The sequence below is a fragment of the Strongylocentrotus purpuratus genome, unplaced genomic scaffold (genome assembly GCF_000002235.5).
Source record: "Strongylocentrotus purpuratus isolate Spur 01 unplaced genomic scaffold, Spur_5.0 spur5_scaffold_15, whole genome shotgun sequence".
NCBI lineage: Eukaryota > Metazoa > Echinodermata > Echinoidea > Camarodonta > Strongylocentrotidae > Strongylocentrotus > Strongylocentrotus purpuratus.
The window spans coordinates 18,027,051-18,053,517 of record NW_022145600.1 but is presented as its reverse complement, the minus strand read 5'-3'; the positions used below and the strand labels follow the sequence as shown (position 1 = coordinate 18,053,517).

General features: G+C 36.5%; 3 protein-coding genes across 3 annotated transcripts; 1 reads left to right on the top strand and 2 right to left on the bottom strand.

The window, feature by feature from the left end:
• Window positions 1-2,634: 2,634 nt before the first annotated feature.
• On the bottom strand, window positions 2,635-6,570 carry LOC105440812 (carbohydrate sulfotransferase 1-like). The gene is made up of 2 exons (XM_011671351.2): window positions 6,471-6,570; window positions 2,635-3,959 (listed from the first exon to the last, which is right to left on the bottom strand). Exons 1-2 carry the CDS (start codon window positions 6,568-6,570, stop codon window positions 2,635-2,637), a joined length of 1,425 nt encoding a protein of 474 aa, XP_011669653.2.
• Window positions 6,571-13,377: 6,807 nt separating this feature from the next.
• Window positions 13,378-21,895, top strand: LOC404228 (echinoidin; the record flags this gene model as incomplete). The annotated part of the gene is given in 4 exon segments (NM_214671.1): window positions 13,378-13,603; window positions 13,992-14,172; window positions 20,223-21,178; window positions 21,287-21,895. Coding segments are annotated over 3 exon segments (564 nt in total). The 5' UTR covers window positions 13,378-13,472.
• Window positions 21,896-22,557: 662 nt separating this feature from the next.
• Window positions 22,558-26,266, bottom strand: LOC105438146. The gene is made up of 2 exons (XM_011665560.2): window positions 26,118-26,266; window positions 22,558-24,206 (listed from the first exon to the last, which is right to left on the bottom strand). Exons 1-2 carry the CDS (start codon window positions 26,242-26,244, stop codon window positions 23,983-23,985), a joined length of 351 nt encoding a protein of 116 aa, XP_011663862.2. The 5' UTR covers window positions 26,245-26,266; the 3' UTR covers window positions 22,558-23,982.
• Window positions 26,267-26,467: the final 201 nt, after the last annotated feature.

Sequence of the window (26,467 nt, the reverse complement as noted above, 5' to 3'; positions counted from 1 at the left end):
GGAATTTTTGTGTGTATATTTTTGCAGTGACTTTGGAATAAGAACATACGTTTTTTTCATGCCAAATGTGTAAGTTTTGATGAAAAAACGGACTCTTCAGTTGCTCGTCATTTTAAAACAAAACGAGAAATCACCGTTCGGTTCACATGTTTTGTTCAAGCTTTGCATCGAGTGTAATATATTGAGATCTGCTTTGAATGAAGTGATCATGAAAATAAAAGAATTCTATGTACTTATACAATGATATACATGTATTGCAATCGTGCTTATTGGTCTCCGATTTCAAGAATGATAGAGTGATATGATAAAGTTGAATGATAGATGCTTGGCTGTGGGTGATCAATGTATAAGTCTTATACTGGAAAAATAACGAAATCAGAGAAACTAATGACAATTTGAATGTAAGAGAAGTAAGGGATGTATTAAAATGTATATCACTAATGTGAGCATTTTACCGCCTAGGGGTTCTTCGATCTTTCTTTGATTTCTGGAAGACGGGACAACAGAAAAGAAAATCAGTTATTGATCAAATATGAATGGACCCATACATGCACAAACGTTTTGTCCGCCAGCACTTGCGATTCTCTCTGTAACACTCTCCTCCCCCCCCCCCCCCCTCTCTCTCTCTCTCTCCTCTCTCTCTCTCTCTCTCTCTCTCTTTCTTCCTCTCTCTCTCTCTCTCTCTCTCTCTCTCTCTCGTTCACTCTTTCCTCTTTTGTCATTGCCCTTCTTCTTTTCCCTCACTCATTTCCTTATTGCCATGTATTGCATGAATGCCTCGATCATAGAGAAAATAATGACTGATATCGCTGAAATGATTCTTCTCCTCCCCCTTGTTTTTCATCTTCTTCTTCTTCCTAGTATATGATTTTCCGGCCAAATTTGCGAGTTTGTCATTAAAATTATAATAATAATAATAATATTCCGCTTATATAGCGCTTAATACAAATGTCTCTAAGCGCTTTACAGATATACTATTACCCCAGTCATTGGATTCAGTGCTTGCCCGCACACACTGTGTGCACAATCTCTACTCCCTGGGGAGCATCCCAGCCAGTCGCCATTTTACAAGCGCAACCTGCTAATCCAACCACATTAAGTTTCGCATCCTACCGGGTACCCATTTAACACCTGGGTGAAGGGTGGCAAATGTAGATCAATGTCTTGCCAAAGGACATTAGTGCCGCGGCGGGACTTGAACCGCGGACCTTGTGATCCACAGTCCGGTGACATATCCACTCGACCACGACACCTCTAACAAAATTATTTGTCTTGCGTTCAAATTCGACGGTTTTAGTGCTGTCGGGTATAACTCGGGTTTATATTCCTTTTTCTAGTTTTCAAATATATGAAGTTTTCGTTGGAATCTATGTATGTTTCATTCAAATTAATGAACAATGTGCTTCTTTCGCTATTTGGTCATTCGATTTGGCGCGACACGATTTTCTGACATCGCGACGGTGTACTTTTAGCATTCATTTGTAGCATTCAAATTAGCACTTTGTGCACTTAAATTGATGGTCAGTATACATTTTCGTTTATTACACACGTTTTATAGCTGTAATTGACAAACAGGTAGTACCTTGACTACAGTGTGAGTCAACAAAAAAAGTTTACACCTAGAAAATTGCTAATTATTTTAAAATCATCTATGAACAGTAAATAATTATACATCTTATAAGAGAGTATATTATCCCAAATCATTTGGTATGATTTTGTTTGGTATGTGTTCACGCTTGGATGAACAGGATTGTTTGCGAGAGTGCAAACTCAGTACCTTGAGAGCCAATGAACTAATTAAATGTAAGGGTCATGAGGTCAAAGATTAAAGGGTCATACATATATATGAAAAAAAAGCATGTAATTACGATATTTTGAGAACCGGTTAATGGATTACAATCAAACAATCAAATCGAATTTTGAAATTGTTTATGTTTGGCATTTTCGACTGCGCGCAGTCGAAGGTCCATTTAGTTTACTTCAATTTTGTCTATTTCTTTCTCCCTCTCTCTCTTAATCCCCATGCTTCTATCCAATATCTTTATGACTCCTTCCCTTCGCTCTCTCCTTTTATGCCTTCTTTATCTATAGATTTTACTGTCCATATCTTTCTCCTTCTCTTTGATGTGGTCTTCCCTCTCTTTTTTTCTTGGTTGCAAAAGTTTGAACAAACATAATATAGATTACGTAAACCACGTCATGTTTTAAAGACATATATACATATTTTTTTAACACTATATCGTTTTGAGCGATTTATTGAATAATCTATCAAGATACCTATTGTTAATGACATATCTCTTAAGGCATATAGCACATACATAGAATGTTAAATATATTCAATCAAAATGAATAAAGTAAAGAATATATAATAACTAACGTACAACTTTATCCCACTAACACCTATTATGAAAATTATTGATCTTATTCTACAGTTCGATAGCATCGACGTATACGGAATTTTCACTACTATAAGAGAAACTTATATCGAATTTGTCAATATTTTAAGCAACTGTTTGATTTGAATCATATGTTGCTAGAAAATGGGACATCTGATCCCCCACATCTCTCCTTCTAAAGTGGGGAGGGGGTGTATACCCCATCCCGGGATTTAAAATGTATTTCCTTGTCATACTCTTAATCACACCGATATGATAACGCATCCATCACATGACTGCATTTTCTTTCGACTTCTTCTCTAACCTCCTCTGAAATACTGTTCTTCCAGGCATTGATGACGTTGTCAGTGTCTCGCGTTCGTGAGAATGGGCCACCAGTCCCGTGACCCTTATTTCCATGAGTATTATTCTTCAACCAACCGAGTACATCTTGATGAATCTTAATTCCCACATGCTGATAAATCCGCTGCGTTTGTTCTATAGGGTCTTCGGCTACATCCTCAAAGCGTACTAACATGTATTTGCCCTTTAGCCAGCTGGGTGGATCATCCTTGTACTGTAAGTTTCGAGCCATATGCTCGCACAGATCCTTGATCTCATCTGCATCAGGACCTTTTCGTCTCAACAAATCAGCGTTTGGTGCTTTGAGTTTACGGCGCGAATTCATGACCGCTCTGGGATCGCGGACTAGATAGATAATTTTGAGGTTTAGACTTGGATCCTCAAGAAAAACCCTCAGATCCTTGATGTCCTTAACACGTATGGTTTTAAGAACTGTGTACGGGTGATCTAAACACAGTTTTGAAATTATTGGACCAACTTTTCGCTCGGGAGTCTTTCGTACTGGACAGAGAAGCTCGGAGCTTTTCAAGGCTCCTGATACCTGACAAGTGTTCAAACCACCCGATCGTCTCAACCAGTTCTTAGGCCCATGGCTAAATGTTGAATAGTTGCAACGGAGGGTGTGGTTCCACAGCAAGAAAATCAAGGACTCGGCCTGTCTGTTGTCAATACGGTGCTTCAATACATCATACGTCACTTGAGACAAAGGTTCGTACATGTAAAACACTTCTGGATTCGAATTAAACAACTCTCCTATGAAAGATGATCCAGAGCGTTTTGTTGTGACAATTATAATTTGACCACGTTTGGCTGATGCTGACTGCAATGGCTTATCAAGGAGTGGAAGCGACGAACGTCGGATTCCAACATTATCGTTCCTATTTGAAATTCCATGTTTTTCATATGGCATGTGAATTTCTCTAGATGTATTTTCTTTGGATACGCTGCCACTTGAAAATCGTCCATCCTCGTTATTTTGTACTTCAAGTACTGCATTTTGTCCAGATGCCGCAACAATGTTAGCATGAGTATCAATCGCGATGTGCTGTTCAGGATAAGATTCTGTTGGACCTTCGATTTTGCTTCCATGAAACTCCCACGTGTTGACGGCTGTGGATGAATCATAAGAATCGTCATTTGATATAGCTCGTGAAAAATCATATTGTTTTCCATTCTTCATCATCTTCTTCGATTCAAGGACTCGTGGAATCACGGCATCGACTGAGAAAAAAAGAAACACGACATAATTATGTTAATTGAAACAGTGGCGTATCTGTGGAGGATGGGTACGTGGGGGGGGGGGGTGCCTCCAATATAATTGCCAGGGGGGGTAAAGGAAAAGGAAAAAAGGAACGTGAGATGATGTAAGGAGACAGATTTATCGAAACCGTTCTTCAAAGATTATACCGTTAGCGATGGGTGCGCATAAATGTGTAAATTGTCATGGGCTGAAAACAGCACATCGCACACTATACGATATTCCTGCAGTGTACAGTGCTTGTAACTTTACCAAGAATGGGCCAAATTTCTATGATCGTTTTGACGATTAAGCGGAGGGCCAAATCAGAAAAGAGGTACCACGCAAATTAAGCACACCCTGTTCAATCGAAAGATTTTATCATAATACACATTATATCAGCTGAGGTGTTTTTTTTTTTTTTTGTGGCGAACACCACATGCCCAAATCGGAGGGGGCGTCTAAAAACAGTATTTTGTAAATAAAATTTTAAGGAGAGGCCAATATGAACTAAGTGAAAGTGTTATTTACAAAATACTATTTTTCGTCAAAAGGGCCTCTTTTTGGATGCCCCCTCCGATTTAGGGATGACCGCTACAAATTATTTAAAAAAAACACCTCTGAAATATAGTGTATTATGGTAAAATCTTTCGTATGAACAAGGTGTGCTTAGATTGTGTACATTAGTGGCAGGCAACTTAAAAACTAAGCATGACATTCGATTCCAGGACCTTGCAGTACACACCAATACTTATATGATCAACTTTTTCTGATCGATTCCACAACGTTCTTTCACAATGCAATCGCATGACCAGAACTCAGAAATTGAGTTTGGGGGGTTAAACCCCCCCCCCCTTTGGTAAATTTTTGTGTGTAAACCCCCCCTAAATTTCTCTAAAACCCCCCCCCCCCCCCTTTTGGATTTTTTTTTTGCGTCGATGTATCAAGTATCAGGCGCTCCCTCTTTCACTCTCTCTTACTCCCTCTCTCTATATAATTTTCATGGATTTTTTTTTGGTAAAACACACTTCGTAATCAATACTTGGCATTACAGCTAATTGTTTATTATCTTTCAATTTCATAAATGCGCAGCTGCACCGTCGTGAAGTCGTCCATAGAGAAAGCGCAGTAGGTATTGTTTTTCTTGGAATGGATTATAATCAATTTTAGAATAACAGACCATTAACATCAAATTCATCATGTAAGATTATTACAGATTATTATTATTGTTATTATAGGATTTCCCGGCGAAATTCGCGAGTTTGTCATTCGAATACATATACTTTGCATGTAAGTTAGCGCAGATCGGCTTTGCCATGCCAATTATCATTCAATTTTCCCACTTTGGTATTTAATTTAGGATTTTGGTCGAAGGGTTTCGTAGATCTGTCATTCAATTTAGAAACTCCTCAATTAGCATTCAAATTAATCGTCACTTTTCGGAGCGTCATTTTTATCATTCAAATTAACACCTGTCATTCGTATTCGAATTATGTTTATTCAAGTTAGGAATGTTAGAGGGAAGAAATGCAAAACACGTTTACAGTTTAAAAAATGCAATTTAATGCATGATTTGCCATTAGGGTCTTTTCTGTTATTCCATTTATTAATTTTGAGGACAATGCATATGGGTGTAGTCAGACATTAGGTAAAGAAGGGGCGAAATCAAGGGATATGGCATTTCTGCATGGACATGTTCATATACCCCGGAAATAAAAAGTGGGGATACAAAAGTACTTACCCCAGTCACAATATTGTACCCTTCCTCCATAATGACATTTTGATAAATTTTTGATGAAACACAAGACAAACAACTTCCTTACATGAAAATTTACAAAAATATTGAGACCATCAAGTTCGTAGATGACAGTCGTTTTTTTTTTCTTCTTAACAATCAAATTTAAAGGATGATGAATATCAGATAAATCTAAAAGTATATAAAGTGTATAAATGCAATAAAATAAAATATGATGAAATACAAATGGAAAAAACAATCTTGAAAGAAAAAGAATGAGCTATAAAAAGTGTGTAATAAACGAGAAATGTATATTGACCATCAACTTAAGTGCACAAAGTGCTAATTTGAATGCTACAAATGAATTTGAATGCTAAAAGTACGCCATCGCGATGTCAGAAATCGTGTTGTGCCAAATAGTGACCAAATAGCGAAAGAAGCACATTATTCCTTAATTTGAATGAAACATACGTAGATTCTAACGAAAACTTCATAGATTTGAAAACTAGAAAAAGGAATATAAACCCAAGATATATCTGACAGCACTAAAACTCGCGAATTTGGCCGGAGAATCCTATATTAATATTATTATTATCATTATTATTAATATTGTTATTATTATTATTATTATTATCATTATTATTATGATTATTATTATTATCATTATTATGATTATTATTATGATCATTATTATTATTATCATTATTATCATAATTATCATTATCATTAATTTTTTAGTAAGAAATGAATCCTGACTTACCCCACAAATAGAGGCAGAGGTAGACGACAGAGCATAGGCCTACAAGTAAGATGATGTTAGTGCTCCGTTTGGTAAAACCACTTGTTTGGGTTGGTCCCATCGTGAAAATAGGTTGTGGCTTTGAGTCTCTTTGGACCAAGTAGTTCTATTTTTTTTTGCTAGTTCATTTCATATGACGACAGGCATATTTTAGATTTACAAGTTACACACACAAGATCGATCTTATTTCTTCGTTGCTTGTAATCTGAAAAAGAAATATGATGCAAGATAGAAACGAGTTTATGTTTCTATCAAAAAATGAATGTTATCATAAAATTATGAGTATACCAGTCAAAGTTAATCATATACAAAAAAAGAGCATGAAAACGCACCAAACTTAGCATAAGAAATGTTACAACATAAAGAGCTCCAATTATTACAAAACATTATGATACATTTTTAAGTTGCTTTAAATAAAGATTCAATATTAGATTGTCAATATTACATACTCATTTTATATCCCGTATATTTTGGGCGGTGTTTGTAAATTAACGAACGTTTATATGGGCAAAATCAAAATATATAGGCCCTTGCCCTTAAATTGATTTCTGCTGGTGACCTCTCGATTCTATGAAAATTCAACAGGAGCACTAAATAATTTGAAAGTGATATTGGAAATAATTTTGGACAAAGATTTAAATTCAACTGATTTATTTATATTCATGCTGCTTCATGCTGTTTATTTAGATAGATTTTGCTTCAAATCTATACGAACCCGATTGCTGTTTTACAACCTGCACATTTTTTAAACCCCAACATTAATAAATTTGACACCACGAAGCAAGTGTACGAACTATAGTATAACGACCTCATTCGAAACAGATAACCTTTACAAAAAAAAATCAAAAACTCGATTGACTCAATGTCATACACTGTACGTTCAGTATACTCTGTCCTTAGTCTCTACAAACCCATTCACCTGTAAATCGTTTGCCACCCATAACAGAACAACCTGGACCTTCGATCCTATTATATTGTTTGGCGGATAGTTACTCTTAAGTATAGATGTTCCTTGGCATACATGTTACTAAGAAAATGATTCTATGCACTTGGCTCGAGAACAACTCCAATGCGCCATTCTTTTTGGAATGAAATTACCTATTTCCCGATATCTAAAACTTTTCAATGTAATCTTTTTCAATAGAACAATTTTTATTCAAGATTTTTTTCTATGCTTATCAGACATAGCAAGATATAGTGTTTGGATTACTTAAACCATTTTGTCAATCGGGGTAAGACTTTATTTTCTATTATCATATAGATTAACAAACAACATTTTAAAAAGTTGCTTAAACGTAAAAATGAAGAAGAAATCCATAAATGAATAACCTTAGAGTATAAAAGTCTAAATATCTAGTTCCTTGATTTAAAATATAAGATATCTGTAAAGAAATAGTTATTAAAGTACCCTTACCAGTTTTTGAATCACAGATAGAGGCTTATAAGACAGTAGGCCTTCAACTTGAGTCTCCTACACTATCATGTATCGCTCTCAACTCTTCTGATTTGCGCTAACGGTTCTCAAAGTCACAACAACGTACTAACATGATTAAGATGTAGAAAAGCATTCGCCTTACCACAATGAAAAGTGAATTTTGCTGGCAGTTGGATCCGTATTATATTAGTATATTATGCGATCCTCGGATGGCGCCTCGCGTGAAGAGCTGGAACGCGCACGTCAACGAGTTTAACACAATCTGACATAGATGTCCAACAATATACACCCTCTCCTCCTCCCACTCCCTTCTCCAGCTCTCTCTCTCTCTCTCTCTCTCTCATATAATTTTCTATATTTCAACTCCATTCTCTCTCTCTCTCTCTCTCTCTCTCATATAATTTTCTATATTTCAACTCCATTCTCTCTCTCTCTCTCTCTCTCTCTCATATAATTTTCTATATTTCAACTCCATTCTCTCTCTCTCTCTCTCTCTCTCTCTCGATATCTTCCTCTCATATAATTTTCTATATTAGAATTCCATTCTCTCTGTCTGGCTTTCTCTCTCTCTCTCTCTCTCTTTTCCCTCTCTTTTCCTCTCCTCCATCTCTCTCTCTCTCGATTTCGATATCTCCCTCTCATATAATTTTCTATATTTCAACTCCATTCTCTCTCTCTCTCTCTCTCTCTCTCTCTCTCTCTCTCTTTTCCCCCTCTTGTTTCTCTCCACCATCTCTCCCTCTCGACCATCTCTCTCTTTATCTCTATATATCTCACTCCCCCCTCTCTCTCTCTCTCTCTCTTCTTCGATATCTCCCTCTCATCATATAATTTTCTATAGTTCAAATCCATTCTCGCTGTATGCGTTTTCCTCTCCACCATTTACATCCCCTATCACTCCCTTTCTCTCCCAATCTATTTATCTTTCTCTTGATACAATTATCATCTTTTCATCTTTTCCAAGTTATGCTGATAACATTCACAAGGTCGTGTACGTACGTGTAATTAGGGGGTGGGGGAGTGGCGGGGTTCGAGGTTTCGAACACTCCCGCCAGCTTGATGTACCGGAGTGTTGGCTCAGTCAGTAGAGCGTCCGCCTCACAACCGGGAGGTCGTGGGTTCGAACCCCGGCCGCGTCATACCAAAAGACGTTAAAAGATGGGAGTTGTTGCTACCTTGTTTGGCGTTCAACAATAAGGGATAGAGCAACGTCGATCTGGCGCTGCTCAGTGGCTGCCGGGCTCACGATCAATTGGGCAAAAAGAATTTCCGTTTCGGTTTAATAAAATTTGGAGTGGACTATTAGCCTATTATTATTATATTATTATTATTATTATTATTATTATTATTATTATATATTATTATTATTATTATATTATTATTATTATTATTATTATATTATTATATTATTATTATTATTATTATTATTATTATTATTATTATTATTATTATTATCATTATTATTATTATTATTATATTATTATTATTATTATTATTATTATTATTATTATTATTATTATTATTATTATTGTTATTATATATATATATATATAAGTTAGAATATAATACATGTATCTTGTATCAATATATAACATGAGGATAACACAAGTGGAGAAGACATGATGGACAAGGGAAAAACATTTTAAACATGTACATTAATGAAAGTAATCGGAGACTAGACAGGAAGGCCGGGCCTTATGTAAAATTCTGTCTCCAGTAATTGTATAAAAAACTAAGTACATTATTTAAATTTTGTATTTGTTATAAAAAGGAAAAAAAAGGAAAAAAAATTGGCATTCACCCAATTTAATTTATTTTATTTAATATTTATATAGTCTAATAAGCCAAATTCAACTAATTGACTTAATTAAACTCTGGTTGTGTAACGGTTATCAAACAAAAGAGACATAAATATTCAAAGTAACGGCATCCATTTATTCTCTGCGCCCGTACTCAGTGTATAATTGTAAAGAAAGTCGTCCCCTGGCCCTCTTTATCAATGCTTCCTGTCTAATAATAATTGATGTTTCTCGAACAAGAAAATGTTATAGAATTAACCTGCCTAGTAAGGCCAGCTATCCACATTTTTCATGGGTGCCCTGGTGATTCGACATTGCTCCGGCTACAGTTCTTCCGGGCTTCATGAAGTCAAAAGTTTAGAGTAAGGGTGAGAGCTTGTAGCCCCCCCCCCCCCCCCAAAAAAAAAAAGTTAAATTCCAACGGCATTTGAAAGATGACACTAATTAAGAACTTCCCTCAAAACGAAAGGGCTTGAAAATGTCTTTTAGTCGGGAAATAATGACCGTTAGTTGTAGAATAGACTTTACTGATTGCCTTCATTTTAGTAATAGTCTGATTTTCAGACCCATGTACCGAATGGCCGTACGTATTGTGCTGCGCAAAGGCTTAATCAGTTTATTTTGGGCCATTACAAGAAGCCGGGATTATTGATGTACACAAATGCTCATGAATCTTTACAGCTCATTATATCTATGTATGTTATTGAAGAAAAAAATCAGTCAGTCACTCAATAGTGTCTGACAGTGAAGTCTAGAAATTAAGCGGGTTTCCTTGCATAATTTGAATAATATAGTACTGACTAATAACGTTTATAATTCACAGATAAGACATACATGACATATTAATAATTCCTGCAAAGTTCTACAGAATTTGATGTTGGCTGCAAAATGGGACAAAGTACCTTTAAGCAGGCACATCCCTGGTGTAAAGGTATGGTTATAGGGTTAGGTATAGTGGGTCCAAGGATGAAGTGCAAAATTCGGCTAGCGTAGGAAATTATTAAACGCGAAGCAATAGGCCATTTTCGTAATGTAACCAAATTTAATGCACAAGTCTCTGTGAAGTGCCTCAATACAAATTATTTCATTCACCTGATAAGAATAATTTTATTTCAATAGACAGAATCCGAACTGTGTACATAAGTTGTTGCCAGGTTGGACAAACATCATCATGGCTTGACCTACCTAGCAACACTTACTATATGCAGTTGCATTCTGACTATTGAAATACTATTATTCCTAACAGGTGAACAAAATAATTTGTATTGAGGCACTTCACAAACACTTATGCATTACATTATTTTGGTTACATTACGATAATGGCCTATTGCCTTTGTCTGATCAAGTGTCGTACAATAGGCAGGTTTGACTGTGGGCATACTTTTGTAACTGTTCTTGAGCAATACGTTGCTAATAATTACTGTATCAAAGATTCTTTCTAATATATATTATACTGACTACTAAGACTAATTTTTTAACGGATATATTTGGACTTTAAATGTCAGCGTTTTACTAAGTTGTTCTTTACATTACACTTGCGTTTTGTAACGTTAACGTAAGGTACAAAGAGTAAAAGAAATTAAAATGATAATAATACAATTTTTTTTAAACTCAGTATTGTCTCTTGTTGTGCGGGGATTTAATATTTAGCATCGTTGAAGTTGTTCCCTGTATCATGACATCATAACCATAACCAAATCAAAGCTAATTCCCCTTTTCGTTTGCTAAAAGGATTAATAACTTCATTCTCGGAATACTGAAACCACCTCAGGAAATGTTTACGTTTAGAACTATTCGGGGCATAATGTAGAGTTACATCCTTTCGAAATTTCCAGCATAACTTTCATCCCCACCCCAACTACCAGCAAAAGCTCATCGGGGGGGGGGGGTATTATAGTGCCTGTACCCTGCTAGCTTCTGCACGCAGCCATGCTAAAATCGGGGTAATGATATTACTGTGAAGCGCCAGGAGTGTAAAGTCTGACAGACATAAGCAGTATACAAGAAATGATGATGACGATGATGATGACGACGACGACGACGATGATGTTGGGCGGACTAAACCTGACTGAATTTCAAGGAGGTTCAGTTCTGGCCAGGAACAGGTGGAAAATTATTTGTGAGCGTTATCATTGTATTATGCAAATGTGGTAGAACATCAGAGAGAAAAAAAATGTTCCATGAAAAGCATGGCTCTTCAAATTAATGCCTTAAAGGTTATACAAAGTTTTGGGAAATTTCGAAAATTGCGTGGAAATTGATTCTTTACAATTTTTATATATTTGGATACCCCTGTGGATGCATTATAAGCACTAGAAAATTTAGCCCCTAAAACACTTCTGCTTCCGAGAAAAATTGAATATACAAATTTACTAGTGCTCCCAGTAAATTTCGATAAATTTCAAATAGCGCCTACGGCCGTACACAGGTAGCTGCGACCATGAAAATCTCAGAATATGTAGTTGTGATATATAATTTTCAAACGGGAATAAAATCGGTCGATTTCAGTCAAGAAACATTGTTTTATAGCTTAATTAATGTATTGACCTTAAGAGGGTGCTATACAACACAAATAGTTTATTGTTTATAATTTCATAACTATCACTGAATATTGTAGGATTGCATATGCTTCCAATATGTTCATTTGAACCAAATTCATGACCCCATACCGAAACTTTGCGTGTAAGGTCATACAAATTGGGACGGAATTTTATGCCACATGTTCGTGTAGTCCCATATACATCTTTCTGTGTACAGTGCTTGTAACTTTACCAAGACTGAGCCAAATTTCTTACCACTTTGATGATTCTAGAACCTTGCAGTACACACCAATACTTATAATTATGCTATATAATTATGATCGATTCCACAGCATTTCTTTCACTATGTAATCGCATGACCAGAACTCAACGTTATCTTTAACTTTAAATTACTTAATCATTCTTTTATGCAGTAATTTATACTGATCAAAATTATACTTTGTTCAAGTTGATTTAATATCAATTAGTTTATTATTAATTTCCTCTTTGGTTGCATTAGTAAAAACTCTTCAGTTTTCCATGTTGGTTTCATTGCAATATAATACAACCACGTGTTTTATGAATTTCCCTCTAATTCTGGAAGGAAGTTCTAATTGTTAATTGAAGTTCAAGAGGAATATTTACCAACAAAACTCCTTCATTTTGAGAAAGACGGATTTTGGCTCATGCAGTAACTGGAGTAGGGCCGAATTATGCTGAAAAACATGAAATTATAGTCTAAATAATCATACACTGTGTTCATGCTGAATTTAAAGAGTCTATCTTTGAAACCCGTTCTGGAATTTGAAACCATGCATTTTTAAAAACTAGTTTTTATAAACTTATCAATGGCACCCCTTCCCCGCTGATTGAATACGTATTTAAGGTATATTCTAAGGAAGGTTCCACATTATTTTAGCATAATGTTGACACACAAGTTATCACAATAACTACACCGGATCTTCCACACAAACATCCCTTCGTTTCAAATGTAGTCGTCCGCAAAATGTCCACCAATGAAAATGTTGGCGAATGTGCTGAACATAGTACTATTATTCGTAGATTTGTTAACTTCTAAGGAATCAATCTTCATCAAATCAATTTGGCATCGAGCCGCACAGCCAGCAACCAGCACTACAAGTACAAAACCCAAAATCATAAAAGAAGTAGCAACTGAAAATCAGAATTTGTATAACTTGGATTAATTGAGATGGATTTTGGACGTAGGACCGAGCTCTTTTTCATCGCATCAGCCGTCGCCATGATCGCCTGCCCCACTGGGATAGCTGGCTGTGGTAATTGCCCGAAGCTGTGGACTGGTTTTAGAAATCATTGTTACAGGTATGGAAAGAAGTTAATTTCGGCTCTTATATTCCTGACATAGGCCTACCCCTCAGTCAATATAAACTATTAATGTTTTTGTTTTTGAAACACAGTTTTGTCAAGAGGGTCATTTAGTTGTCTCTCCTTGAGTGCTTTCAGGATCTCTCTCTCTCTCTCTCTCTCTCTCTCTCTCTCTCTTCTATCCTAAGACTATAGATTTTCTTTTCCATTTAAACTCTTTCTATATTGTCACCGTCATCTACAAACTTTCATTTGCACAATGTGGGTTTTCTTCTTCTTTATTTATTTCTTTCTTTTAAATATCCAGGGGGTCAGCTATCATGCACAGTTTTAAAAAATACCCAAACAGAATGTTATACAGTCATTATAATTGTTCATTTTGTAGGTTCTTCAGTCATGAATTGACCTGGCTAGCGGCCGAAAACTTTTGCCGCAGCTTCACAGTGCCCTCTCTCGGCGAATGGGGAGAAGTCACGCGCACCAATTCTGGGCATCTCGTCTCCATCCATTCTCAGCCCGAACAAGATTTCGTGACTGCTCTCTACGAATCCTCACGGAAGAAAGGGGTGAGCAACGAGTCGTATAACTTTGAAATTATTCAAATTCCTAGCGTGTTTTAAAGGTACTATGTCCCTTTTGCAGTCAACCTCAAATGCTGTAGAACTTTGCAGGAATTATGAATATGTCATTTATGTCCTATCTGTGAAATTTAATCGTTAGCAGTGTCCTCATATTCAAATTATGCAAGGAAACCCGTTTACTTGCTAGACTTCACTGTCAGACACTATTGAGTGACTGACTGATTTTTTTCTTCAATAACATAACATACATGAAAAGAGTTGTAAAGGGTACATGAGCATTTGTCTACATCAATAACCCACTTCTAGTGATGGCCAAGATTAAACTGATTGAATCTTTGCGCAGCATAAAACGTATGACCATTCGGTACAATATTGTCTGAAAATCAAGACTATTACTTTTGGGTTCTATAGCCCTAAAGTCAATTTGACAACTAATAGTCGTTATTTTCCCACTTGAAGACATTTTCAAGCCCCACCTTTTTTAGGGAAGTTCTAAATTAGTATCATATTATCTTTCAAATGCAGTTGGAATTTAACTTTTTCATTTTTTTTTTGGCCAGCAAATGGGACATAGTACCTTTAAGGAGGGGAAAGAGGGGGAAATTGGCCTCTCCTGATAGATTTCTTAAAAAGAAAATACAAAATCCAGTCACTTATTATAGGATTTCCCGGCCAAATTCGCGTGTGTGTCATTCGAATTCATTTACTTTGCATTTAAGTTAGCGCAGATCGGCTTTGCCATGCCAATTATCAATCCATTTTCCAGCTTTTGTATTTAATTTAGGATTTTGGTCGAAGGGTTTCATAGATATGTCATTCAATTTAGAAACTGCTCAACTAGCATTCAAACTAATATTCACTTGTCGAAGCGTAATTTTTATCATTCAAATTAACACCTGTCATTCGTATTCGTAATATTTTTATTCAAGTTAGGAATGTTAGGGGGAAGAATTGCAACAAACTTTTACAGTTTTTAAATAATGCAGTTAAAATGCATGATTTTCCATTGGGGTCTAAGCTGTTATTCCATTTTTTTTCTCAGGACAATGCAGATGGGTGTAGTCAGACATAAAGTAAAGAAGGGGCGAAATCAAGGGATATGGCATTTCTGCACGGACATGCTGATATACCCGGGAAAGGTGGGGGTACCCTCAATCGCCCCTTTTTACTACAGACTCGGAATTTTACAAAAGTAATTCACATCGTCTGTTATACCCAGCACACCCCTCTGTTTTTCTTAAAGAGTTTCATAGTTTACCTGCCCGCCAGCAGATCGATGGCTAAAGACATGGCTAAATAATGAATCATGTTCAAATTGTTGACTCTAGTCCCTACCCCAGTTACAATATTGTACCCTTCTTCCATAATAAAATTATGATGAAATTATGATAAATTTATGATGAAACATAAGAAAAACAACTTCCTTACATGAACATTTACAAATATACTGAGACCATCAGGTCCGTTGATGCAAGCCGTTTTTTTTTCTTCTTCTTAACAATCAAACTTAAATGCTGATGAATATCAGATAAATCTAATAAGTATAAGTGTATAAATGCAAGAAAATGAAATATGATGAAATACACATGAAAAAACAATCTTGAAAGAAAAAGAATGAGCTATAAAAAGTGTGTAATAAACGAGAAATGTATAATGACCATCAATTTAAGTGCACAATGTGCTAATTTGAATGCTACAATGAATTAGAATGCTAGAAGTACACCGTCGCGTTGTCAGAAAATCGTGTTGCGCCAAATCGAATGACCAAATAGCGAAAGAAGCACAATGTTCGTTAATTTGAATGAAACATACGTAGATTCTAACGAAAATTCCATAGATTTGAAAACTAGAAAAGGGAATATAAACCCGAGATATACCTGACTGCACTAAAACCGTCGAATTTGAACGCAAGACATATTAATTTGAATGACAAACTCGCGAATTTGGCCGGGAAATCCTATATTTTAAGTCTCGTACCCCAGTAACGCTATAATATAGGTTTTCCCGCCCAACTTCGTAAACTTAGCATCCTAATTAACGTTACGTTCATTCAAGTTCGTGCGAAATTGAATGACTATGTAGATCAACATTCAAAAAGCTTATTGCGTCATTCAATTTGATTTAGTAGCCTGCGATTTCATACTCTTGTCAGGGGGACGTGCAAAACGAGCATTCAATTAAGAAAAGCATGCAAAGAGCATTCAAATTCGCGCCGGGCAGACGGTGGTATGTATTCGTGCATTCAATTTCGTGACATTTGACATTTGAGCATTGCTTTTTATTTGATGTTAATTTGTCATTTAATATACTTCTGTTTGAATAATTTTATGTAATGTTTACTTGGAGAAATGACATGCGTATTCGTTAGTAGATATCTGTCATTACACTGGTAACTGTCCCCAGACAAGGTTCACAGTTTGTGCTTTCTCTTCTAAGCACAAGCTATATATAAACAAATCCTGGACAGATGTAGAGTTCAGCTTTGGTAGACATGGACATGATGGAAACAAAATACAATGATGAATAAAGAAAAAGATGGTAAATGAAAGAAAGAAAGGTCACCTACTCAATCAAGATTTATCCTAACAAACCATTTAAAAAATAACCTAAAAGACATGTATAATGAAAATATGAAGATATGAGTATGTTTCAACAAAAATTAAGAATGTCGAAAGAAAGAGAAAACACAAATTTCAATATAACATATCAGACAAATAAGAAGATTGTATACCGGTAATGTGATATTATGTCAGAAAAGATAAATAAACATAACAAACTGAATATCCGAATTAACATCGAGCTTCATACTATGATTATGAGGTCTAGTTTTAATTTGAATGACCCGATTGTGAAAGAGGTTGCCCATAGACGAAAATGAAACCGCGATTCGCCAAAGAATTCTCCTCCCACTTAACATTGGCGAAATTGAATGACCCTTACGCATTTTCAAATTGACTGAACCAAGCTTTAATTTGAATGTGGATGTTAAAGAATTCGGTGACTCGAAACGAAATTGAATGCAACAAGTTTAAAAATGAAACAGGGGAGCAACGAGTGGAGAAAGTTTGCTCGAACATGAATGCACGTAAATGAAATGGATTGCTGCTTTGACGAAATTGGCCGGGAAAACCTATAATAATATTTAGTCCTCCACTGGCTACTTTATCGGATAAAGTCAAAATAACAACAACAACAAAAAAAACAATCATAAAGTCACATACGTCTGACTTACTTCGTTACAATGTGATTCTCCCAATTTTGTCTTACAAATGTAATTTGAAGTGACTGCCTTTTATTAATAAATTTTAAAACAAGCTGTACCACAAAAATTATAAATATATTTTTCATCCTCATAATATTTAACCACACCAAATACGTGATGTTTTGTTTCTTTACCTATGGTTCAACAGGTGTTCCTAACTAGCCAATTGACTCGAATTCTGGATTGTAAAATATGACAAGATCACTTCGATTCGATACTGAAAACAAGGAGAAATCACATCTTTATTTTCACACCGTAGTTTTATGATAAGAAAAACATTTTTCTGTACATAAATCACATGACCAGGATTGTGAAAGGACCACAATTTCTAAAAAAAAAATCCTTCACAAAGAAAAAAAGAAGTATCACATGTTCAGGATATGACCTTTGAAAGGGGAATGCAAAAGAGCACAATATGGGAAAATTCTTTGTACGTCCTTTAAGTATGGTTGTCAGTAGGTCCAAAAAAGGGGCCAAGGGCCTACTGGACCCTTCCCGCAGTCTACTTCTGTAATACTATACTTTTTTCTTGTAATTCTTCGATTCAGTAATCAACTAAGTGTTCATTCATTCATTTAATTTTCTTTTTTTGTTTAGTTATTCATCTATTTGTTTGTTTTTGTATCTATATAGTCATTTATTTTGTATTTATGTTTTTGATTATTTGTTCATCTATATTATATTCATTTATCTGTATACTTATTTATGTGTTTGATTTATCATCACTATAAGTAATACGCTAAGACACCGCGGGGGGCATGACGTCTCCGCGAGCCTTTGTATTCTATTGTTTTTTTAATGAGATCGCCGACCGAAGTTGGTGCAGCTATCTCCTCCTGAACCCTTCCCTCGGGGTACCGGTGACCGGTGCCATCGTCCGCGGGAGAGTCTACTCTGTGGAATTGGCTATACTCCGCCCGAGGTCCTCCTCCTTGTCGACATCCAGGGCGAAAACAGACGCGATATGCATAATGCATGATATGCGTGACGACAGAGATACCTCATGCATATTCAACATTACATCCGTATCAAAGAGACACACAACAAATGATCATCAACTCACATTATGTTGCGTATGAAATGCTCTATGCAAAGGGCGGGATTACCCAGAGTAAAGCGTCTTGCTATAGGATGTGCTTTGTAGTAGCTGCACAAGCCAGAGAGATACACGGGGCTTCCCGTCGACGTCCAAACTTAGAGACCTATTTACTGTCATGATTGCCGCGATTTTTATATAGTTTTCGTGAATGGAGGTATAAAATCAAAGCTTGTTTTGTGATTATTACGGCCATGTTTACTGAATTTTGATTATCATTTTCTAAAAGGAAAGTTTTCACAAGAAAAACATTGGACTGACAGTTCAGTCGCAAGCTGCCTTCAGTCAACACACATACAGTACACACAGAGCTGCTGCAATGTGTCGGCCGCGCCAGGACTTTGGCTGAGTGAGGTAGAGTCGAAGAGTATGGGGGCCAAGCAGGCCAATATTCGTACAACTATACAACTACACATACGTCTATCCATCCATCGAAGAACCCGTCTACACAACAGCGTGCGGGCCGAAGTGCCATAATTTTGTACACGTATACAGCTATAAAACTATACGACTTTACTACGTCTACTCAGCCATCGGAGACTAATATTGTCTTATATCTACATTAAATTACAAGAAAATTTAAACAAGGTTATGAATTGTACATTTACATATTAATATTTCAATATCAACCAGACAGAAGTATGTGACTTCATGCATTGCAAAACGGTCAGTTGCGTAATGAGTAAAATCTTTTTTTTTGGGGGGGGGGGGGGGTGCTGACAAAAATCTGCATCACCATGCACCATTCTTACATGTTACATGCAGACGTTTTTCAAGAAACGTTTTTCAAAGTTTGTGGGGGGGGGGGGGGGATCAGTTAGATCACATCGAGTTGAGTGTTTATAGGCGTGTGGTCCGTGACTCCCGAAAGCTCACGGGTTTTAGCCATTTAATTAGGGTTAGATCGCAGCGAGTTGAGTGTTTATAGGCGTGGGTCCACGGGTTTCAAGGGGCCATAAACCCCCGAAAGCTCACTGGTTTTAGGCATTTAATTAGGGTCAGATGAGCATAATACTTTATTTGTGACACTGGCAGGTCACTAATTGGCGTGGGGTCCATACGTAGATTTGCATAGTGTTGAGTACCAACTACGCTGGCCTACGTTACTACATGCTGATGGACGCAAACAATTCAACATGTTTAATTTTTCCGCGTACTTTCGGCGTAGAAACTTGACGCAGAAAGTACGCCCTTTCACGCAACACTACGCTTCTGTACGCCATGCCTACGCAACAGTACGCTACCCTACGCCAGATCGACAAAGCAGTAAAAGCTTTCCACACAGTAAGCAACAGTAAGCAACAATAAGCAAACATGTACACTAGCCTATGCATAACCTACGCAGGGACTACAGTGAAGCAATATTTTTACATTAATACGCAGCCTAATTTCTGCGTAGTCGGTACGCCACACTACGCAACTCTACGCAGTTCCAGTGTGAAAGAGGATCGTTTTTTTAAAATAAATGGCAAACAAAGTTCTTGGTGGTTTTAATTTAGAGAGTCTCTATATATCTATTTACACCCCCGCCCCCTCTAGAATCCCGCGGATTTCCGCGGGTCCTGCTAGTTTATTTATATTCAATTCTTTATAATTATATCAATATCTATTTACATAGTTATCTATTTGTATATATTTGTATATAATTTTGTATATACTTATTTGTGCTCGTTTCAGGATGAAAACGCAGGACATTGGTTTGGTCTACACGACACCTCTACTGACGGCACCTTCGAATGGACGGACGGAACTCCGGTCGATTTCACCCACTGGAAGCCAGGACAGCCCGACAACTACCCGAATCACGTTGGGAACGAGAACTGTGGGGTGATGAGGTCCCATAGCGGCAGTCAATGGAAAGATGGTCGATGCGTACAGCCAAGTGATTCTGCTATTCATTACTTCATCTGTAAGACACCTTCACTGTAGAACCCATCGGCGTTACCAGCATAGCCTTATAGGGGTGGGAGGCACAGACGGGAGGGGGTGACATACAAAATAATCCAAAGTCAAATGCAATATATAGCTAAGCTATACTAACACACCTTTTTTTCTTCCGCACACGGACTCTCACCAACACACACCCACCCACACACACGCGTTTGCTATGTGAGATATAGAGTTACTTAGGTCTTGGGATAAGTTTCATGAATGATTTTTTTTTTTTTTTTTTTTTTTTTTTTAGTGGAACAGGGGACCAAATGCCCCTTTAACCTCTTGCTACTTGTGTTTTTCACTACCGGCGTACCAGACTAATTGTTAAACGGAGGAAGGGGTGGCACAAACGGGGTTGACACACGAAATCACAGAGCCAGTGCCTTGGATGACCCTTTTTAAAATGATAAACAGGAACGTCAGGCGCCCCCCCCCCCCCTTGGTTATAACTATGTTTGTCATTGTGTTCCATTATACGTACGACACTTTCGCTCCAGTATCATTCGGTGTGTTCCTGTGAAACTTTTTTTAGAATCATCTCATGTAAGAAAGTTAACCTCCATTACATACATTTTACATGTATTTCCTAAATCATCTCTCTTTCTCTACCTCTCTCTCAATGTAGCGCCCCCCCCCCCCCCCTTAGCTGCCTCTCGTTCTCACTTTCTCCCTTACGATTAACTAACACGATAGCAGATACTTTCGAAAAATCAACCAAACGCCATTTTCAAAGCCTTGTGCGTCACATACAACGGAATCCGAAAATGATTTGTATAAGACACAAAATATAGGGTATTGAAACTGGCCTTGAGATGATTTTTCGATAAGAAAAGAGTTGCGAGTGTTGTATAAATATTCATAAACTAACAAGCTTTTCATCTTAAGTGAATTTATTAGTACAGTAAGATACATAAACACATAAATCACTCATATATTGATTTCAGTGTGACCTAAAAAACTATATTTTCTGTCAAATATATACATGTATGTATCAAGGAAATATTTTTTAAAAATACCTGTCTTTGTATGTGTACAAGAAAATTATGTTATTTTACCCTGAATTCCATTTCATAAAACTCATTGGATGTAAAAACAGAGGTCACTCGGTTCACGTATCATTTTCAACTACATGTATAATAACGACAATACATAAGGTCATTTTTACCCACGATATAGCCTCGTTATTTTCAAAACACGTCTCCCTGAGGGCCCTGCAATCATAATATTATATTCAGCCCAGCTACCATGATAAGGGGCTCACGCATGCATTCAATTTCGAACCGCGAACCTTGTTATTTTACAGCCCGGTCACTTATCCTCTAGACCACGACACCTTGACATGAACCTTGACCTAATTTCTTCAAATATTTGTCATTTCGGTACTGGATACAAGAGGTGCAACTGACAAAAAAGCCACATGTACATTGAAATCTTGTTTTACAACCAACTTCATATTAAACACTTTGTGCTTAACATCACACTACATGTTAAATGCAGTATGTAATTCGAGTAAATTTATGTTGATGCCTGTATTACTTTTAACAATCGTATCTCTAAACAATAGATAATATTGATTTACATGTAATGACAAAAAGTACCGTTTATGAAAACATGTTAAACGTTGGCAACTGCCAATACTCCAGTTGAATTTTACAAAGACAGATAAAATTGCACTATTGAATTTCATTTCAAACGCGTCTTTAACAAGATATATTGGTGAAATTACGAGTAAACGTTACAAGTTGCATGATGTGTACAATTACAAATATTTCTATAATTACGAATTAATGTTACATTGTGTATTTGTTATATATATATATATATATATATATATATATATGTAAAAAAAAATATGTTGTAACATTGTGCCGAAATTCCGGCATGTGATTAGTACATTAAATGTGAAAATACAAAATCAAAGAAGTAAATGTTCGTTGTTTTACATTACACCATCGCTTCTTTTAAGCGTAGCATACATTATAACCATGAACACAGTCGCAAAGGCTTTCGAAAAATCAACCCAATGCAATATCAGTAGCCTTGTCCATCACATGACATTTGAAAACATTACAAAGAAACATGCCACTTAAACACAAGTTATATGGGATGTACAATAAATTGGGTATTTAATGCCCCCTTGATTTGATTTCTCGAAAGTCTTTATGATAGTTTAATACGATAATTTAAAGTTAAACTTAAATTCTCAGAATTGATATACGTTTCGAAAGAATCTCGTTTGGTTGTATCACCGTCATCGTCGTCATTATCATCCTCCTCCTCCTCATCAAAATCACTATCACCGTTATCATTACCATGGTTATCATCACTAGCATTATTACCGTCAGCATCATTACCATGATCATCATCGTCATGATAAACATGATTATTGTGACCATCATTACATGTACCATGTTCATCATTATTATCATCATCATCATCATTATTATCATCATCATCACTAGCATCACCACCATTATCACTAGCATCATTATCATTACCACTATTAACATCACTAGCATTATTACCGTCAGCATCATTACCATGATCATCATCGTCATGATAAACATGATTACAGTGACCATCATTACATGTACCATGTTCATCATTATTATCATCATCATCATCATTATTATCATCATCATCACTAGCATCACCACCATTATCACTAGCATCATTATCATTACCACTATTAACATCACTAGCATTATTACCGTCAGCATCATTACCATGATCATCATCGTCATGATAAACATGATTACAGTGACCATCATTACATTTACCATGTTCATCATTATTATCATCATCATCATCATTATTATCATCATCATCACTAGCATCACCACCATTATCACTAGCATCATTATTATTACCACTATTAACATCACTAGCATTATTACCGTCAGCATCATTACCATGATCATCGTCGTCATGATAAACATGATTACTATTACTATTAAACGATTTTTTTTTTTTTAATTTTTTTTTTTAGTATCACTTACACTGCATGTAACCACTTTGTCGTTAGACTAGGAGTGCTCTGGAAGAATAAGACTTTTTTCTACTCATATATTTTCTTATATCTCCACTTTGGTACCCTTTCTACCAATATCGTTTATCATTGGATTATTAATGGATTGCGCACATGTTCGTCACGCCGTGACGCTCTTGGCACCCAAATTAATCACCAATTAATTTTCGGCCGGTCATAGCCGGTGGTCAAATAAGACAGTAACGCTCTGGCAAATCGGGAATTTACCCGTTTACACCTAGTTGGAGAGTGGCAAATGTGGACTCATGTCTTGCAGAAGGACATTAGTGCTGAGCTGAGATTCGAACCCGAACTTTATGAGTGAAAGTCAAGTGAATGAACCACTGTACCACGACACTTTCACATCGTTTACCCGTAGTCTTACAAATCAGGTAAAATTTGGTTTGAATATTCAAAATGTTGTTTTCCATTAGTACCAGCACTGAAGATAATCTTTGAAAATTAGTTGGACGGTCATGCCGTCTTCACCTCGGCTACCGTCGTCGTCGTCATCGTCGTCGCCGTCGCCGTCTTTAAACGTCGACACTTGGCCTGGTGGTCAAACATGACGAAGCGATGACGAGCAAAAAGTTTTTGGTAAAGAGGAACGGCTATACAGAGCACAGCGCATACCGCATACATTCCCATGCTTGTATATATGGCTTCGTTATACGATCCGGTTTTGTCAATACTTTCACCTGAAAAGAAAGAAGAAAAAAAATGCCAAGGTTTATTTATATCATTGATATTTTCGATACACGTTAAAAGAAGCATGAGCATTGACGAAACTGATTTTTATTGGGGCCCATGTTGAACATTTGAAATACATTTCATAAACGTTGCAAATCTGATAACAACATACATGACATTATTAACACACGTAATTAAAACAAAATACAATTAAACGTTATAACATAGAAAGATTGACCTAAAGAAGAGGTGAAAATCAGTATCAGGAAGATGAGACGAACAATAAGTAAGAGAAGGAGAAAATGTGTAAGAAGAATGGAGAAGGAAATCGAAACGATTGATCATTGAAATCACTTGCAGCCTCTTCGTCACTCTCATTGTCTTCTTCAGTCATTTCTTCTTTTCTTTCACGATGAAATTATTTCATAACCGAGAAAAGAATTCTCTAGACACAAATGTTATCTGTATACTTTCGATGCGCTGGGCGGGGCGTACCTGCAATGTTTACTCCTACAGTGACGTCATATCAAATTGCGTATTAATACAGCTCCGAAACTGGGCTTTTTTCTGAGCAGTCTGAGTCGTCATTTTTAAAGCTAGATTCCAGAATTATTGACGATTTTTAAGAGAAATCATTGTCATAATTGGAATCTCGAATCTCCGTCAAAAACTCTTCTACATGTCTTTTATTTTTCAATTAAAAGCCCTTTTGAATGGAGGAGCCCTTTCAACGAAAATAGCTTTCAAAATTACCTTGCATCCATCGATTGGTAAAAATGGGAAACTATCAAAAGCATCCTCGATTGAATTTATCAAAACAGGTTAGACCTAGAGATAGAAACAGTAAGAGAAATTGAAAGCATCTAGTCCCGCTCAGGTCTTTCGGTTTAGGCGAGAGATCCCGGGTTCGACGCTTGCTCGGGGCCCACATTTCGTCCCACTCTACGCAGGGCCGTGCCCTAGAGTTGAAAGCCTTCACCAATGGCATTACTCCCAAAGAATTTTATTTAAAGGGATATGGTCGTCAGTTCCTAAATACAGTATGTCATAATTAGCTGGCGCCTGACTTGGTTGAAATACACTGTTGCTCATTTTAAAATTCATAACATTTTCTTACCTCTTATTGGTAGATAAAGTTTACATCCTCCTAACTCTGACCAATATAAAGCGTCATAGGAATTTATCGATAAATATTTAAACAGAGATAAACATTATCCATGAAGAATAAATCATATTGTCACAATTACATGTATTTCATGAAAAAGGGTATGGCAATTTATTCAAACTCTATGGGCAATGCAAATTGGATGTCCAACCAAGAAATACCGCCATAGTACCTTGGAGTATGGGAAGGGCAAGGGCTACCCTTATGAAGCGACTGATGGAAAGCGCAGAGCACTATACATGACATGTCGACCGTAAGCGTGAAGGTCACTCCAGATAATTGAAAATATCTATTATCAGTTGAGTACCTGAACAGTTTCAAATTCTCAATGAGAACATATACCTAAAGGGATCCGGTAATTATGTCTCAGATTCTGAAACAAAATCATGTATTTAGCTCATGCTGCAATGATAATTATAAACTTTTAGGTCAGTCAGGAACCCCATGACTTTTACAAGCCGATCGCCTGTCTGATTATCAAGATATTAATGATTGGAAATCGAAATCAAATTTTGCGTTTGCCTAACGGTTTTCATAACACTACAGTCTATTGGGGGAAACGAGTATGGTAAAACCGGTCACTCAAATTTGTTTACTTTTTTGAGGCACTTCTTGATCATTTTGAAGCGCGATCTTTTAAGGGCTTCAATATTACACCATATCACAGACACTAATAACACTTAGGGCCGTGCATCTGAGATTTAACATTGTTAAACAATGGCTTCAAAATGACGTTTTACATGGTTCATCTTACCAAAGACGGCTCCCACCATGAAACCTACTCCTTGCAGCATCATGACAACGGTCCAGGTCTGGACGGCATCCTCTTTACGGAAGACTTGGTTACAGATGGAGTAGGAGAGAACATCCGCAATCGTCATGACAACCAACCCGATGACTAGAGAGGAAATAATAATAATAATAATAACGTTACTTATAAAGCGCTTACCACCGAAGTCTCTAAGCGCTATACACACAAAATAGACTGATATACAATTACATCTTATACAAAACTAAAAATGCAAATAGACATACAAATTACAATACATATGGAATACGAAAAAGGAAAGGAGGGGAACAACAGTTTGTTGTAATAATAGCAAT

What these genes read in the sequence shown, in the direction of transcription:
- LOC105440812 (XM_011671351.2), bottom strand. Translation starts at nt 6,570, where the DNA reads ATGGGACCAACCCAAACAAGTGGTTTTACCAAACGGAGCACTAACATC. An exon ending in CCTCTGCCTCTATTTGTGGG is followed by an intron (nt 3,960 to 6,470) that starts GTAAGTCAGGAT and finishes TTTTTTTCTCAG; the next exon opens with TCGATGCCGTGATTCCACGA.
- LOC105438146 (XM_011665560.2), bottom strand. Translation starts at nt 26,244, where the DNA reads ATGACGATTGCGGATGTTCTCTCCTACTCCATCTGTAACCAAGTCTTC. An exon ending in CATGGTGGGAGCCGTCTTTG is followed by an intron (nt 24,207 to 26,117) that starts GTAAGATGAACC and finishes CTTTCTTTTCAG; the next exon opens with GTGAAAGTATTGACAAAACC.